Source organism: Vigna umbellata, chromosome 8 (assembly GCF_029865625.1).
Source record: "Vigna umbellata cultivar VRB3 chromosome 8, Vumbellata_1.0, whole genome shotgun sequence".
NCBI lineage: Eukaryota > Viridiplantae > Streptophyta > Magnoliopsida > Fabales > Fabaceae > Vigna > Vigna umbellata.
In genome coordinates this window covers 14,329,789-14,347,168 of record NC_142172.1, presented here as the reverse complement: position 1 = coordinate 14,347,168, position 17,380 = coordinate 14,329,789, and the positions used below count along the sequence as shown (strand labels likewise).

General features: G+C 33.9%; 2 protein-coding genes across 2 annotated transcripts; one reads left to right on the top strand and one right to left on the bottom strand.

Moving 5' to 3' along the window:
• The first annotated feature begins 7,152 nt into the window (after positions 1-7,152).
• LIS (WD-40 repeat family protein / small nuclear ribonucleoprotein Prp4p-like protein) lies at positions 7,153-12,967 on the top strand. The gene is made up of 6 exons (XM_088096556.1): positions 7,153-7,379; positions 10,005-10,892; positions 10,990-11,443; positions 11,539-11,736; positions 11,904-11,985; positions 12,621-12,967. Exons 2-6 carry the CDS (start codon positions 10,018-10,020, stop codon positions 12,710-12,712), a joined length of 1,701 nt encoding a protein of 566 aa, XP_087952682.1. The 5' UTR covers positions 7,153-7,379; positions 10,005-10,017; the 3' UTR covers positions 12,713-12,967.
• Positions 12,968-13,119: 152 nt separating this feature from the next.
• GPT (UDP-glcnac-adolichol phosphate glcnac-1-p-transferase) lies at positions 13,120-17,147 on the bottom strand. Its single transcript, XM_088096557.1, has 11 exons — positions 16,722-17,147; positions 15,775-15,862; positions 15,574-15,665; positions 15,354-15,472; positions 15,148-15,263; positions 14,946-15,073; positions 14,771-14,857; positions 14,037-14,097; positions 13,901-13,941; positions 13,683-13,803; positions 13,120-13,404 (listed from the first exon to the last, which is right to left on the bottom strand). Exons 1-11 carry the CDS (start codon positions 17,078-17,080, stop codon positions 13,345-13,347), a joined length of 1,272 nt encoding a protein of 423 aa, XP_087952683.1. The 5' UTR covers positions 17,081-17,147; the 3' UTR covers positions 13,120-13,344.
• Positions 17,148-17,380: the final 233 nt, after the last annotated feature.

Genomic DNA, 17,380 nt, shown 5'->3' with positions numbered 1-17,380 from the left:
ACAAAGAATTCTCAACTTATGTGCATCAATGTTTCCAATTACCTTTTGATCTAGAAATTTGTCTCAAAATATTAAATACCAGCCTAGTAATAGTAAGGATGAAAATCAAACTTTGTCACCAATGAGAAGCATTGTTGTCTTGAAGATAATGATTTTGATGATGCTACAAAGTGAAGAACTTGAAGACTTTAGTTGTAGTTTATTTAAAAGCATTTCTGTAAAATCAATTGTAATAGGAATAAATCTTGATAATGTAAACACTTAGAAGTTTTCTTGTCTTTAGAAAGTTTACGTAAATAATCGATTATTTGGTGTAATAACCGATTATCACGAGCTCATTTGAAAAACAATTGCTCGCGCAAATAATTGATTATTTTTCTCAGAATAATCGATTATTCTGTTCTGAGTCAGTACTGTCCAAGTCTCGCAGTAATCGATTATCCCTCGAAATAATCGATTATTACTTTTTGAAAAACCCATAACGGACAAGGATAATCGATTATTGTAAATGTCTTTATAAATTATGACCTCTGGGCTATATATACTCTCTGCCAAACTCTTCAGAAAATATCTATGTCAATTGAGAATACAGTTTGTCTGAGGAAGTTCTCAAGTGATAGTGTGCTCTTGTCAAGTCTTGTGAATAGGAGAAGCTCGCGCTTAGTATGTCTAAGGTCGGAGCGGTTCTCTTCAAGTTGGCTGAACGGTTTCTTTCGGTTCGTTTGTCGAAAGAAGATTTTTGCTGTTTTTTATTTCTATTCATCTTATTGTAATTGTTAAAGTGATTTTAGTGAAATAGTTAATCACTCATTATAGTGATTAACGACTGGACATATAATCTTTTGATTTGAACCAGGATAAAAATCATTTGTGTGATTGTTCTCTTGCACTTTTAGCACACCAACTATTCGATAAAAGTTCTCTAAGAAAATCAATTTTTAAAACGGATCACTGTAACTTGTTTATTGACCGCTACACACTTTTCGTTCTTATAATCGATTTTTATTCCGCTGCGCGGTTCTCTGCTACTTACAAACTTTATACTTTTCGAGAGATAAAAATAGAATAACTTTTTTTTAGACTATGATTAACACGCAATACTTTTATATGAGCTAAAATCATATAAAAAAATAAATTCACATAAAATTATTATTTTTTAGATGTTAGGGTCTGTAACTCCTCAAATTTTACCTTTTATTTCGAGATCATTCAAATTTTGTAAATTTAAAAAGAATTCTAGAACTCTAATAAACTATATTATTTTCAAATTATCAAATATTATCCAGATATAACTTAAATGTTTTATGGATCAAGTTTTGAAATATATAAAAATAAGACTTCCGTCACCAAATTAGTTAAATATCGTTTTTAGTCTAATTAAACCAATATATTATTTGTACTTAATTTTAAACTTAATTAAAAACACTTTGATACCGTGTTTCTTTCTAGCTACAAATATACAACAAGTGAAGAAAAAGTTCAAATTTCAATGTGAAAGAACACATCAAACCAGACTGTTTTTCTGTTAAAACTTTCTTCACATTCGTGTAAAGTTTTGAAAAATGAGGTAAGTAACATCCCATTTTAATAGTATAAAATTACTAAAATAAAACATTACATATATGATAATAGAATCACTAGATAAAAACAAACCTATAAAAAAATTCTAAGAGATCTACTTCTGTAGAACCATCTAACAACCCATTTGTTTCACCTACATCTTTCGCTAGAACAACTGAAAAGAACATCTTCCTAAGCTCACATCATTTAGGTTATCATCGCAAAAAAGAAGAACAACACGAAAACAGACAACACAAAAGCAAGGGTAAGCTAGGGGTAAAACAATTTATCTTAATCAAATAAAATTTCATCATACATTATATTCCACACACAAAATAAACATCCATATTAAACATGTCACAGACTTAGACTTGACCATCCGAATATAATATGAATGTTGAACTATGGTGATTCATGCACTTGTAGTGGTAATACTACTGGTTGACCCCAAGTTACCACACAAGATTAGTCCTTAACATAAGTCTTTGGCCAAGGTAAAGCCCCTAGACCTGAACCTCCTACTACTATCCACGACATAACCATCTATCTCTACTTGAGATTGAGGTTAATGAGAGCGTCAGGATAAACCATCAGTACTTAGTTTCCTACAATCATACAACAACAATACAGGGCACCACCATGTAACCTCTCCACGAATCATGGAATTACGTCTATTAATCATTCACACAATCAACCACATATTCATCATCATCATATCCCTCTCATAATTATATATATACATATATTTCACACAAACATTGCATACTTTCACATGAAATCTCAAAGCTTTCATCACAAAAACCATAAACAATCGTATCAAGTATCACCAAGTAGTTGATAATAAAATTGATTCTCTATTGCACAATAAAAATTGATAATAAGATTGCTTTGGACCATAAGAGAATAATGAAATAAATAGATCATATGTGTACAAGTGAATTTGGTTTAGGTTGATCAAAATTACACATTACTGGGGGTATTAATCAATTATATTGGTAATATAATATGTTAAGGCAATCTAGAATTCACATAAAGCAAAAGAGGACAAAACTGCATATTTTAATATATTATATTAGAGACATAACCGGTCAAAACAAAAGCTTTGGCATAATCCATTATGCTTTTAATCTAATCTTTTAAAATAAGTCAGAAGAAGTAAAACAAGGCATAATTGGCATTTTAATCAATTACATTAATGATATAATCGATTCAAACAAAAGTTATTGCCTAATCGATTAGTATGACTTTGGATACTTTCCCCACAACTTTGATTGATCCCTAAAACCCTCTGGACACTGAGAAACTTCAGAAAACTCACTTCTAACTCAATTTGACTACTCCAAATCAAAATCCACTTCACTAAACTACCTAAACTCATTTCCATTCCTTCTAACCCTAATTTCATCCACCCAAAAGCAGGAATAAGTCATAATTGACTCAACAAGGGACCCTAAACCCTCTAATTCATCACATACTTACTCCTTTAGAAATTCACTACCCAAAATCCTTTCATTTGGCCCATAAACATGTAAAACACTCTCACAAACCATCTACTACATTCTACACCAAATTTTGCTGGTTAGAAAACTTCAATAAGTCTTAAATGACTTCAAAACTGACCTCAAACTGTTATTCTCCTAGACCAACCATTTTCCCATAATTTCACCTATAAAAACCCCTAATTTCACCGATCAAAACCCTTAATTTCACTCTAACGCAAAGATAAAAGTGAACTCAGTTTCTTTCTCTCAACTTAACATCCTAACTTGACTATTTAAGGATATAAACAAATTATAAAATACCCAATAACCCTTGCCAAACTGTAGGTTCCACTTTAAACTCAATATTCTAAGATTTGTATACCAATACCCCTCAATTTGGACTACGAAATCATACATCAACCTTCCCCTTTCACCAATATCATCATACCAATTACCTTCACCAAATCACCCCCATTTTACACCAAATTACACAAAGAATCAAGCATTATTTATTCATTAAACTTCAATCAAACACATTCAACACTATACAAGCATTTTATTCATATACAATTATATATACAACCAACATACATACACACAATCACAACATGCATCAATTTCATATACTTTCAAAATATCATTCTATACTTAATAATTAAATTAGAAAATAAAATTAGTTTTCCTTACCTCACAAAGTTGCCTATTAAGCTCTAGAACCGCATCGCGTTGCTTCCGACTCAAAGAATTATAAGTACACGTAAGAAACACCAAAAAGATATCAAGGAGAGTTCTGAGGACCTCTGATCAACAATGAACTCAAAGGAAAGTTCATATTACACATGCGGTGGAAGATTTCATGCATGGTCTCAAATAAAGAACAAAAAGCAAAAAGAAGTCGAAACTTACTAGCTCTATTGTATAAACTGTCAGATAGGAATGTAGACCAATGTAGTCATTTAGGTACCTCCTGATCGTCAAAGAGATTACTTAAGAGTTATAACTCTTAGAGAGAAGGTCAAAGTGTTTTCGAAGAGAGATGATAAATTTTAAAATAATCAAACTCGATTATAATAAAATTATTTATAAATAAATAATTTAATATCAAAATAACTTATTCTCACTATTTTTAAACTCTCACCACTTCTAAAATACCATTTTCTTAAGTTTTACAAGGTATATACATATATTATATTTAATTAATTAATTTTTATTATATTTTCATAATAAAATAATATAACATAATAAAAATGATAAAATATAAATAATAACAACAATAATAATAATAGTAATATCAATAATAATATATAAATTGTAACATCTCATTTTAATAGTATAAAACTACCAAAATGAAATGTTACATAGATGCTAAAAGAATGACTAGGTAAAACAAATCTCCTTCAAAGAAGAGATCTACTTCTGTAGATCTATCTAACAACTCATATGCTACTCCCTCACCTCAAGCTGGAACAACTGAAAAGGTGAATCCCTAAGCTCACACCATTAGGTGATCATCGCAAAAGAGAAACAACATACAAAGACAGGCAACAAAAAATCAATGGTAAGCTAGATACAAAACAATGCATCATAAGTTTAAAGCATTTCACATAAGAATCATATGTAATTTAACCAATCAAAACATCTTAACATGCAAAGACCTAAACCGACTGTTCAGACTTAGAATGAATACCGAGCTATGGCAGGTTGTGCACTTGTGGTGGCCTCTACTACTTTGTAAAGTCATTGTCAATGGGTTTCACCCTACCACCCACACAAGGTTAGTCCGTTACCGCGCAATAGGCCTCTAGGTAGCGCCTACACTAGGACCTCCTACTACTCTCACCACATGTATCAATCATCTCTATTTGAGAAAGAAAGATCATTAGAGTGTTAGGATAACCCCTAATATTGAGTTCCCTGTATTTATTCTAAAACACTTGAACCTCACCAAGAGCATTCACCTTGGAACTTACTTTGAAACCACATACTTTCACTTTAATTCGCAACACTAGGCACCACCATGTAACGTCTCCGTGAGGATCATGGAATTACGTACATCAATCATACTTTCAATACATACATAACATCAAGAATCAAACATTATGTATTTTAATTCATATTACAATCAAATTCATACTCCACAACAAGTAGTAGAAACCAATCATTCAAACATTCACACACATTGTACACACTTTAAGAAAACATATAATATCTTAGTCAAAACTCTGATATTTTCGCTCAGTGCATGTCATTCGCTATCCGAATAAAATTGGCAGTGCTCCCAAACCTCAACAATTCGCTCAACGTATGTCATTCGCTATCTGAATAATAGTGACAGTGCTCCCATACCTCAAAAATTCGCTTAGCGCATATCATTTGCTAAGCAAAAGTCCTTTGACAGAAAATCCATCTCTACCACCACTCGTTGAGCGAGTGGAGTCGCTCAATGAGTATGCATAATTCTGCAGCACCAAATCTGCAGAATTACGCAACCTACGTCAAATTTACCAATTCCAACTATTTTTCCCAACTTCTAACCCTCCTAGATTGTGTTATATACTTACTTATAATTAACTAAGCGTGTTTAAACCCTTCTAACATCAATCTAAACAAGTAGCCTCAAGATCTCACCCAAAAACTTACAAAAACTCAACTTAGAGACTTAAATTGAATTCTACCACTTGTGGCACAATTTCAAGCAACTTAGGGACTCAAGCAAGTCCCAAAACTCTCCAAACTGACCATTTGAGCACAGAACCTCTAATTCAAGTTTTCACTAGTTCATTTCCTCAAATTGAGTTCTAAACCAAGTAGAACTCTATCTTATCCATCACCAAACCTTCTCCCCACAGATTTCATCCATTTTAAACATCTTAACCACTCACAAAACACTCAAAACATACTTCACATACTTCAAACCAGTTCACAAGACTTCTCTCACAGTTTTCACTTTCTAATACCTCATTTCTAGACCAAAATAACCTATAACCAAGAGTAACCCTTGCTCCCAATAATTCCATCATCACAATTCACTTTATCAACACTAAATTCAACATCAATCTCATATACAAATAGATTCAACATATTATACATCATCCATCAACACACAACATCAAACACCTAATTGATTTCTCTACATTCAATCATATAATAGAATTTTACTCACACAATTCAATATTCATGCATCCTCTAACATACACAATTAGAATCAATTCAAGAAAACTCTAGCTTTCCTTACCTCAGATCAAAAGCACAGCTCAAAGAAACCCTGACAGTTTGCTTGCACCGCAAGGAAACTCTACAAAAACCTACAACTCACCGATTGGTTATAGGAAACCAACTTCAGGACCTAATTGAAGTAAACAATTAAAGGGAAAGGCTACTTCATGCAAACAAAATCCATTGCATGATCAAGGTTCAAGAACTCACGAAGAAAGAGGGGAAACAACTTACCGGTTCAAATCAAGAAATTGATCGGTAGGAATTGTAGCCTTCGACGCAGGATCGCTTAGACACTTCCTGATCATCGAACATATGACTTGAGATCAAGAACTCTTAGAGAGAAGGTAGAGAACTCTAGAAAAGTGATTTCTAAAGAGATGATACATTTTAAAATAATGAAACTCGTTTATAACAAAATTATTTATAATAAAACTGTTTTATATTAAAATAATCGAATCTCACTATTTTTAGACTACCACCACTTCCAAAATACCATTTTCTGGGATTTTACATCAATAACAATGATTAAATAATATAAATAATAATAATCCAGTTTTATTAATTAACACACTTTTTAATTTATTAAAACATTACGTTAATCATTAATTTTCATAAATTTTTATCTTAAATCTTTTTATTTTTTATAATACTTTTTGTAATTCAAATAATTTCATTTTTATCTTAAATCTTTTCATTTTCTCTTTGAATTCACTAAAATTTACAGTATAATATATAATATGAAAGTATGATTGTAGAAATTAAATTTTTTTATTATAAATAATTAACCTACATTTCATTAATTAAAAAGTATTTCTGATAAAGAAAAATAAATAAGACATGAAAGTATAGTTTTAACAATAGAATAAAATGAAGTTCATAAAAAGAATAAACACATGAATATGAAACCTCAGTAGTCAGTGTTTACGCGCTTCCTCTCTACTCTTTCCCTCATCTCGTCGGCAGCTTTCCGCTCACCAGCCTTGTCTCCGCCGTCCGCCGTCGGCCAGCAAGGGTTTGATTCGTTAACTTCAGCCCGTCGCTGCATGAACGACAACGAGAACCCTAAAAACGCTAACGTCACAGCAAACACAATTTCCTTCACGGATTTGGTTTGGTGAGGTAGGCTATTTACTCATTACTCTATTTTGTAGTTTTTTTAGCTATTACATTGTTCCTTGTACTGTACTTGCTGTTATGATTTCATTCTTATTTTTTATTTCTTGTGTGGTATTTGAAGATTGAGGTTTGGGGTTTCTTGTTATGTAATTTGGGGTATTCTGTTGAAGAGTGAGTTGGGATTTGGGGAATGAGTTAAAAATTTCCGAGCCTTAGCAAAAATATTTTATTGTATTTAGTTTTTGAGATATTTCAGAGTTGGGTTTTCAGAGCAACATTCCAAAAAGATTTTAACAGTGCCATGTTGTGACTAAGTGTTTCAGTAAAGCAAAAGTAATCAACATACTCTCTGTTTCTCTTATTAATTTGATTGTCAAAGTATCAACTGTTAAAAGGAGTGGTTGGACGATAGATGACATTGTCTCAGCTGAATTAGTTATATTTTGACTCCTCACGTCTAATCTACTTTGAATGGGGATATTTGAGGAAAAGTTGGACAATCGGAGCTTAATGAGAGATAGCATGTTTTAGATAAAGCATACTATTGAAACTTTACATTTCAATCTTTTTGTATGGCTTATTAGTGGTGGTCGATGGAAGATTGGTCACTAAGCATAAAAAGGAAGTGGCGTGTAGAATTTCGTGTAATATAAACTGTGTTATGCGGGGAACTCGTGTTGGATATTCCGCTTCATTTTGTACTGTATTTAGTTGTGTGAAAAGAACCAGAGAATATGTATTTATCATGAATTGTTTTATGGGACTAATAACTCAGAAGCTCAGAATGGGATATCAACACAAAAGTTAAGGGTATACCATTAGATTTTAAATGTCTTTTACATTGAAACGATTTTTTTTTTAGTTTTAAATGTTATGCTTCTTGTCCATCTTTGCTTCAGATGCATTAAATCTTCTATTATTATTTTGTCTTTCTTCAGATGAATACATATATAGCTCTTTGACTTGTTCTTTATTGGGGTGTTTGAACGATCCATGCTTCATTTTTGTTAGAGAAAACCTCCCACAACATGGGTTTATGCTTTTGCTTATCATCCAAGTGCGCTACAATTTTGTTGCTAAATACTATGTGGAAGATTTTTGCTGGAATGAAATCCATTTGTTGCTAATAATTATTTAGAATCAGAACACAGGGATTTAACCTCTAACAAATTGGTAGAAACAAGAGGCTTTTTGGCACATTTCAAGAGCTGAAGTTGCTAGATTAGGCTGCTCAAAATTATCTTTATTTTTAACAAATAGGGTTTTCTAATTTCTATATTAAAAATGGAGCAAAGATCAGCCTAGATATATAGTGCTTGATTCTTGCTATTCTGATTTCTGAACATTGTTCTGGTTTGATCAGGCTCAAAGTAATCCAGTAACTTAGCAAGGTTGCCGTTTACCCATATCAGGGGATAATATAGCTGCCCACGAGAATGAATTTTAAATGATTCTGAGAGAAGTAGAAACCATCTTTTAATACAATGTTTTAAACAAAATTAGAATAAGAAACATTATATGAAAGACTGAACATTAAAAATAATTATGACCAACCATCCTTTTTTTAGCATTATCACTTGAAATAGGTCGATGTTCCTCATTACCTTGTCTCAAAAACCTTTGTTTAGCAGTGGTAGACCATAATAAATAATTACTGCCACTCAACTTTTGATGAATAATTAGAACACCACTAATAACAATGAATAAAATGCTCTCTGATTAGGGTCTCTGATTAGAATAAGAAACATTATATGAAAGACTGAACATTAAAAATAATTATGACCAACCATCCTTTTTTTAGCATTATCACTTGAAATAGGTCGATGTTCCTCATTACCTTGTCTCAAAAACCTTTGTTTAGCAGTGGTAGACCATAATAAATAATTACTGCCACTCAACTTTTGATGAATAATTAGAACACCACTAATAACAATGAATAAAATGCTCTCTGATTAGGGTCTCAGGCTGAGACTTGACTATTTTTACTGAACGAAAGTCAAGTAACATGCTGGATATGAAAAATTCACTTGTCTGTAGTCAATAGTTGTGCATTATTTTGCACCTTCTTTCTTGTTTCTTTAGTTATCCTAATTGTGATCATTAGGTAAATATGTGTTCTGCCCTCTTGCCTAGTTTAGTTTTGGGACGCCTCACAGTAATCAAAAATACTTTTGTTGTTCTGTCTTATTGTATAAAAATAATAAATTGGTTTTATAATTGAATTTAGAAAAAAATATATAGAATTTGGATTTATGAATAGATTTTATATATTAAAGAAGTAAGGTTTAAAACAAGTTGAAAACCAGATTGATTTTTACCAAACCGTTTTTTAAATGAAATGGGTTGATTTTCAAATTTAACCTTATAATGAGTCTGTAAAGGGTTTTGGTATGGTTTTATTCCAAACCTATCCATTCACAATCACTAACTTATTTCTATTGGGCCTTTACTTAGATCCTTTTTTTGTGGTTTTATGTGTACGCTTGACACTTCTCTGCTTGTGTTTCCTTAGATATGGCATTGGCAATTTCATTTAATTTTTCTGGGCAGCTATTATTTATTTGTAGTAATTTTTTAATTTAATTTTGTAGTCTAAAATTCTATAGTGTTGTTTTTTATTCTTTTCAGTTGGGTAGGAATCATGGAAGTGGAGAAGGAAAATGTTACTGCAGAACCATCTTTACCCGCCTCTGATGGTCAAGATACTATTTCTGATAATGCATCTCTACCCCATTCAATACAACCTATTATTCCACCTGTTATTGCACCTTCTGTTGTGCCTCCTTTAGCTCCAATTCCCACAATTCCTCCCCCTCGCCCACTGGCACCACTTCCAGTTCGGCCACCAGTCATTAGGCCACCTGTGCCACAAAATGGCGAGGTTAGATCAAGTGACTCTGACTCGGACAATGATGACTCAAATGCAAGAATTAACCAGGGGACTGGAGAGTATGAGATATCTGAAGAGAGTAGACTGGTGAGAGAGCGGCAGGAAAAGGCAATGCAGGAACTCATGATGAAGAGGCGGGCAGCTGCTCTTGCCGTTCCTACAAATGATATGGCTGTGCGAGCTCGGCTTCGACATCTTGGTGAGCCAATAACTCTGTTTGGTGAGAGAGAGATGGAGAGACGGGACAGGTTGCGGATGATTATGGCGAAGCTAGATGCAGAAGGTCAGCTGGAGAAGCTGATGAAAGCTCATGAGGATGAAGAGGCTGCGGCTTCTGCTCCAAAAGACGAGGCTGAGGAAGCACTGCAGTATCCTTTTTACACTGAAGGGTCAAAGGCTCTCCTGGATGCCAGAATTTATATTGCTAAATATTCTTTGGCAAGGGCAGCATTACGGATTCAACGTGCACAGAGAAGAAGGGATGATCCAGATGAAGATATGGATGCAGAGATAGATTGGGCATTGAGGCAGGCTGGGAATTTGAGTCTCGAATTCAGTGAAATTGGAGATGATCGGCCCCTTTCTGGTTGCTCCTTCTCAAGGGATGGAAAATGGCTTGCCACCTGGTATGTTGTTGTTGTACAGCTTAAGCCTGATCTTTTACCATTTCTTCCTTTGTGAAACCATTCCAATCTACTACTGAATGTTTTTTTTATTTTGTAGTTCTCTGACTGGCGCTTCCAAGTTGTGGAACATGCCCAAAATAAAAAAACATTCCACCTTGAAGGGGCACACAGAACGTGCTACAGATGTTGCTTTTTCTCCTGTTCATGATCATTTAGCAACTGCCTCTGCTGATCGAACAGCAAAGTATTGGAATGATCAAGGATCACTTTTGAAGACATTTGAGGGTCATCTGGACCGTCTTGCCCGCATTGCCTTCCATCCATCAGGGAAGTACCTGGGAACTGCCAGTTTTGACAAGACATGGAGATTATGGGACATAGAAACAGGGGAGGAGTTGCTTCTTCAAGAAGGACATAGTAGAAGTGTGTATGGCCTGGCTTTCCACCGCGATGGATCATTAGCTGCATCTTGTGGACTAGACTCTCTGGCTCGTGTTTGGGACCTCCGAACTGGAAGAAGTATTCTTGCACTGGAAGGTCATGTCAAACCGGTAGGAGATTAAAGACCCTGCACTCTTTTTCTCACTCAAAGTTAAATTTAATGCCTTACTTTCATAAGGATGACTGATTGTAATTCATTTTGAAGGTTCTTGGCATCAGTTTTTCACCTAATGGATATCATCTAGCCACTGGTGGTGAAGACAACACGTGTCGGATTTGGGATTTGAGGAAGAAGAAATCCTTTTATACTATTCCTGCTCACTCGAATTTAATATCACAAGTTAAATTTGAACCACAAGAAGGTTACTTTTTGGTAACTGCTTCATATGACATGACTGCTAAGGTATACTTTCTATTTCTGCCTAAAACGTTTTATTGAAGTGAAATTTTAAGATTCATAATTTGTTTATTTTGATTTTAGTTAGTATACTTATTTATATTTATATGGAGATACAGTACCTTTGCATGGGTAATTGGTTAGACTTATTCATATTTATGTTTTAACTGTAGGTTTGGTCGGGCCGTGACTTTAAGCCTGTGAAGACACTATCTGGGCATGAAGCAAAAGTTACCTCTGTGGATGTTCTTGGAGGTAGGATTTCTATCTCAGAAAAGAATAACACATACATGGCTCTGATTCAGATATCATTTCTTTTTTCCATTTTTATGTGCTATTTCATTAAGTGATCGATGTGTTTCAATGCACCAGTGTCCTGTCCACAACTCACCACCAATGGTGAATTTAAAATCTAACTTAACTAGTGGGTATTTTGAAAAACTAATGATATATCTGGAAAGTTTGTTGTAGGAATTGATAAAATAAATTATGTGGCATTGAGTTTAATGGGTACATCCTATGTGAAGTTGTGACTCAAATTGCAAATCTGGTTTAATCTTTTCCGAGTTTTAGTCCAGCAGGGGACTTTTTTAAGTGCTTCATAGATTTTTCTTCTGCATTCATTTCCTTCCTATATGCCATAAAAGGCTAAAGGAAATGAAAGGAGAGGGATGGGTTCTTTTATTCTATTGTCAGATGTTAAAGGATAGGACTTCATCAATTTTACTGTTTATATACTCTTGGTAAGTGGGATCTGATTCTTTTAGAAACGTAAGGATCAAGTCTTTGAGCTGATAAGTTTTTTTTTTTGATAAATTGTTTGTTGGCGGCGCAGCTGTATCACCAAATTACCGTATTCTGATTGTAGCATGTATTATTATTGTCTGCAGATGGTGGCCACATTGTTACCGTCTCCCATGATCGCACCATAAAACTGTGGTCCAGCAATACGACTAACGAACAAGCAATGGATGTTGATTAAGCTATTTTGATGACATGCAATATCTGAAAGACTTTGGTGGCCCAAATGAGATTCATAATTTTTGTTAGAGACATCTTAGAATGACTATTTTGCTTGGATGGATTTTTACGTAGTCATACATTACATTGAAAAAAAAAATACTTTTTTTGCCACCTTGTATCACTTATATAGTCGACCAACCAATTACACTTGATGTAGCATGAGTAAATAACTAATTGTCCCTTAATTTCAATGTAGCGTCCTGCTTTTTGTTTTCTTTCTTTTACAATATTTTTTGCATGTAAAACACTGTCTCAGTATGCATAAACACATTCAGATAATTTATTTGAAGGATGTCATTTCAGCTGGTGATTTCCAAAACCAAAAGAGCACGCGGTGGCATTGTTATAAATGATATTGCTAACGGATTGTATACGAAAATGTTAAGCTATTGAATGTCTCCAGAAAATTTTCAAGTGGTATATTTCTGTAAGTTGATATTAGTACACAACATTCAGATAATGAAAGAAATTCGTTCACCAAAATCTATATGCCTATTTCTCACTAAATTTTTCTACAAAAATGGTTATACAACAAAACCAGTCTGTCGAGTGGTTTTCATCCATGTCTTTTTTAGTATCCACTTCGGGCTTTTATTTGTACCAACCAGCAAGGAAATACCTTAGCAAGAAACAGAAACAGCACGCTATAGCCTGTCCAAAGGGGAAAAGAACATTAGAGCAATGATAACTATGATAAACTGCATGATTAGCAAGCTATAAAGTGATTAAAATTTGCTCGATTTAAAAAAATATATTAATATCCTGCATTTTTTTCCCTATAGCATGTAATCCCATAATGGGAGTCAAATCCAACAAAATAAATCAAGTTCTTGAAACTACTAGTTTACTTGAATCATGCAAACAACCAAGTTCAACACGGAAATAGAAAACAAAAAGGAATGCTGGTCACAAGAAAAAGAGGGAATCACCTGGAAAGCAAGAAGATAAATACAAAGTGCTTTTTCAGATTTGCGGCCTAAATTTCTTAGGAAGAAGTTAACGAGTGTCCCATCATTTGTCCCAGTCAGTAGTCCAGTTTGAGGGTCAAACCTGAATGAATTGAGGGTCCATGAGTTTTCAACCAAACAAGTACAAGAGGTAAGATGTCTCAACCATTCACTTAGATACATTTGTTGTTAATGCCTACCTTGGCAGACGATGACGTGGACACGGAATATAGCCAGAAAGCTGGAGCAAAGCATATTTTATGTCAAACATGTTCACAACAGTTTTTAAATTATCACAAAGTTAAAATGTCAATTGAGATTTTGTTAGTGACAAACCTGGGGAAGTGACAAGAGAAAGTTCAAAACTTGGGGTAGGAAGAAAATCAAGAGAGTTTCACTGAAGCAAATATAATAAAATTATTACAAGGAAATTGATAATCATATAAGGCAAGTTCATAAACAGAAGCAACATGGGTTAAGAAAAATGTGCTATCATTTAGCAATGAACTAAAATCTTAGTTAAAAGTCGATTTTGCATGGTTAAACTTAAAGTCCACTTTCTAGTGGTATTAAGGTATATCCCAACTAAAATTGTTGGACCTATGATTTCACCCGTTGTGAGACCACTTTCTAACTATCCACAAATACATTTAGTTCCACACTCAAGATGTTCGGTCCTTAAGGTCTATTACAAATCCCACATCAACTAGAGAAATAATTAAGTTACAATATGTAAATGAAAATCTCACCTTATAAATTGGTTGGTTTTGTAAAGTTAAATTAGATATAATGTTCACTTTCTAATAAGAATGAAATGATGAATATAGACCTCACATTTGAATAGAAAATCCCCACCGAAAGTGAAAATACCTTGTGCTGTTATATAAGGCAAAGGTACACTTGGAAGGGTATTATCACAAGATATCGTTAACCATGATTGAAATGAAAAGAAGCAAGACTGGAAAAATAAATCATTTGTTTGCAAGTTTCAACTAATGAAAATGAAGATCTACCATCTCTATTGATCCATTATAACAGAGTACGACGGCAGATGCAAGGTAAGAATATACCTAAAATGGCCTAAAATACCAATCACGGCCATAGTCATCCCTGCAAAGTATGTATATGTATCTCCAACAAAAACTGAAGATGGATACCTAGAACAACAACAGACTGTTAGTAAACTACTCTTAATCACGTGAAAAAAAGTTTCAAACAAAATGATAATGTTACATCAGTGAGTACCAGTTGTAAGAAAGTAAGGCTAAAGAGGTAGCAAGCAAGGGCTGAACTAAGTAAATAGAGAATGCATGCGCTTGTTTATATTCAGGATCTGTTGATGCTCCAATTTGCATAATATTGTGAATCAGGATCTGCATATCCACGGCATTACTAATTTTCATGACCAATGTGGATTCTGTTAACTGTTACAAGCTTGAATACTTACAGCTGTTGCAATAACCACCGTCTGCCCAACTTCTAGGCCATTTAACCCAGCATGTATATTGATAGAATTTGTGCAGAAAACAGCCAATAGCCCCATATATAGTTTATATATCCATCCTGCCTCATGAAACAAAGTCAAAGTAGTGAACTTTTAAAATAATCAGTGACTTCTCAAGTGTCATTTGCATAAAGGTAAAGAAAGATTACCAAGATCCAAAATCTCTATCCCAATGTGTGCAACAAGTGGCTTTGGTATAACTATAGTTGTGTGTCCAGCATATGCCATTAACAAAGGAAGTGCAGCAATTGATGGGAGTAGTAATTTTCTGTTCTTCACATCAACATAAAATAAAAAAAAAGCAACTATTATAACAGTAGTTAACAAGCACAAATCCAGGAAGCAAATTGTGAGAACATGTAAACTCACACTCTCCAAGGTACATCAAGGACATCGTCAACAAAACCCAGTAATGTCATGAAACAGATGCATGCTAATGCTGCATTATATTCAACAAGCCACTGTAAAATAAAAATAGTTTATAAGTACAGCATTTCGTTCTTCTATTGATACTAGAGTTGAACCGAATTCTCATATCTGCCACACTCATAATTCACATAATATACTTACATTTGAATCTGCTGTGAAGTTAAAATACTGAAACAAGATTGCCACCACCAAGAAGACAATACCAACAACTATGCCTAACGACTCAGGCCTGCAAATAAAGAGGTTACAAAGTCAAAACTTAGTACCAAAAATATAAAACAAAAGATATCTATCCTTTCCGTGCACCAAAAATATAAAACAAAAGATATCTATCCTTTCCGTGCATACATGGCATTAAAAACATAAAGTACATAGTACCAAAATAAATCTTAGCTAAGGATTTGATCTCTACTTCTCTTCTTAACTGCATTTACAATGTAAGGTAATAACTGCATTTGCCAAGCATATTAATCAATTTCTTAAACTAAACCATCAACCAAACTACCCATTCGCTGGTCGTGACATCCTCATTTTCATCACACATTTCCAGTTAAAACCTAAACTGAAAATGCCAAGTTCAACAATCCCATTGAAAAAAAAAATAGAAGGGAAAGATAGCAAAATTAATTCTACAAATCAAAGTCTAGAACACATTCCAAGAACACCATCGGTAAGTCTAAAACTTCCACGCTTTTCGCTTTATCAAATATAAGAATTAGTCTGGTAGATAGCAAACTCAGGTTTCAGAACAATCCAGAGTCTAAAAAGAGAAAGCATTGTGCTAGTGAACATCATCTTACCAAAATAATCAAATCCAGATACATTTATTGAACAATACAACAAGTGTAGGATAAAAGAAAAAAAAAATAATGATCACATGGAACAGAACAAAATCATATCAGAAAGCACAAAGCTTATATCCCAGACTGAAGATTCCCTCCCAAATCCAACCAAATGCTCCCGTTAACCCACCTATGATTTAAAAATAAAAAATAAAAATAGATACCAAGATCTCGAAATCAAAATCCAACACAAACCCACTTCATAAAAGCAAAAAATAAAAAAGGGAAACGAAGAAAAAGACTAACACTTTGACATTTCCTTGAGGGGTTCCCTTCTTGTTGATATCATAGCCAAATAGATTTCGCTTCTGAACGTATCTGGACGCGACGGGGATCATCTTGACCGTGACGAACAACCCCGCAAGGCTCATTCCCGCATTGATGAGGATCGATCTTCGGAGTTCCGATTCGATGGGGTAGTAGTAAAAGAGAAGGTACAAGTAAGGAAGCAGCAGGAGCGAGAGCTTGAGAAGAAGACCCCATTTGGGAGGCGCAATTGGAGGGTCTGCAAGGTTCAGTTTTTCTTGGGGTTTGTTCTGTGTGTCTTCCTTCACCACAGAAGAAGAAGGTTCAGAAGAAGAAGAGAGTCTCTTTCGTGCTCCCATTGTTATTGTTGGGTTTGTTAAGGTTGTTCTGTTTCAGGCACACTCTGGTCTTTGTTTTGGAGATTTGCTACGCTGAATCATATTCCTTTTTCTATTCTTTTGGAGTTTTTCACTGTCGTCATAGCACCAATCAGATTTTGCCAATTCATCACCACAGGCCCATGAGACGTTTTAGTTTTTTTAATAACTTTAATCCATTTAACTATTATATTAAATATTTTTAATAAAATTAAGTTATACTTATAATTTAAAATTTAATTGTTGTTTTATTATGTGTTTATTTGGTGTGTGTGTGCATAT

What these genes read in the sequence shown, in the direction of transcription:
- LIS (XM_088096556.1), top strand. Translation starts at nt 10,018, where the DNA reads ATGGAAGTGGAGAAGGAAAATGTTACTGCAGAACCATCTTTACCCGCC. An exon ending in TGGAAGGTCATGTCAAACCG is followed by an intron (nt 11,444 to 11,538) that starts GTAGGAGATTAA and finishes TTCATTTTGAAG; the next exon opens with GTTCTTGGCATCAGTTTTTC. An exon ending in CATATGACATGACTGCTAAG is followed by an intron (nt 11,737 to 11,903) that starts GTATACTTTCTA and finishes TTTTAACTGTAG; the next exon opens with GTTTGGTCGGGCCGTGACTT.
- GPT (XM_088096557.1), bottom strand. Translation starts at nt 17,080, where the DNA reads ATGGGAGCACGAAAGAGACTCTCTTCTTCTTCTGAACCTTCTTCTTCT. An exon ending in ACTTCACAGCAGATTCAAAT is followed by an intron (nt 15,666 to 15,774) that starts GTAAGTATATTA and finishes TTTATTTTACAG; the next exon opens with TGGCTTGTTGAATATAATGC. An exon ending in CTTGATGTACCTTGGAGAGT is followed by an intron (nt 15,473 to 15,573) that starts GTGAGTTTACAT and finishes TGTGAAGAACAG; the next exon opens with AAAATTACTACTCCCATCAA.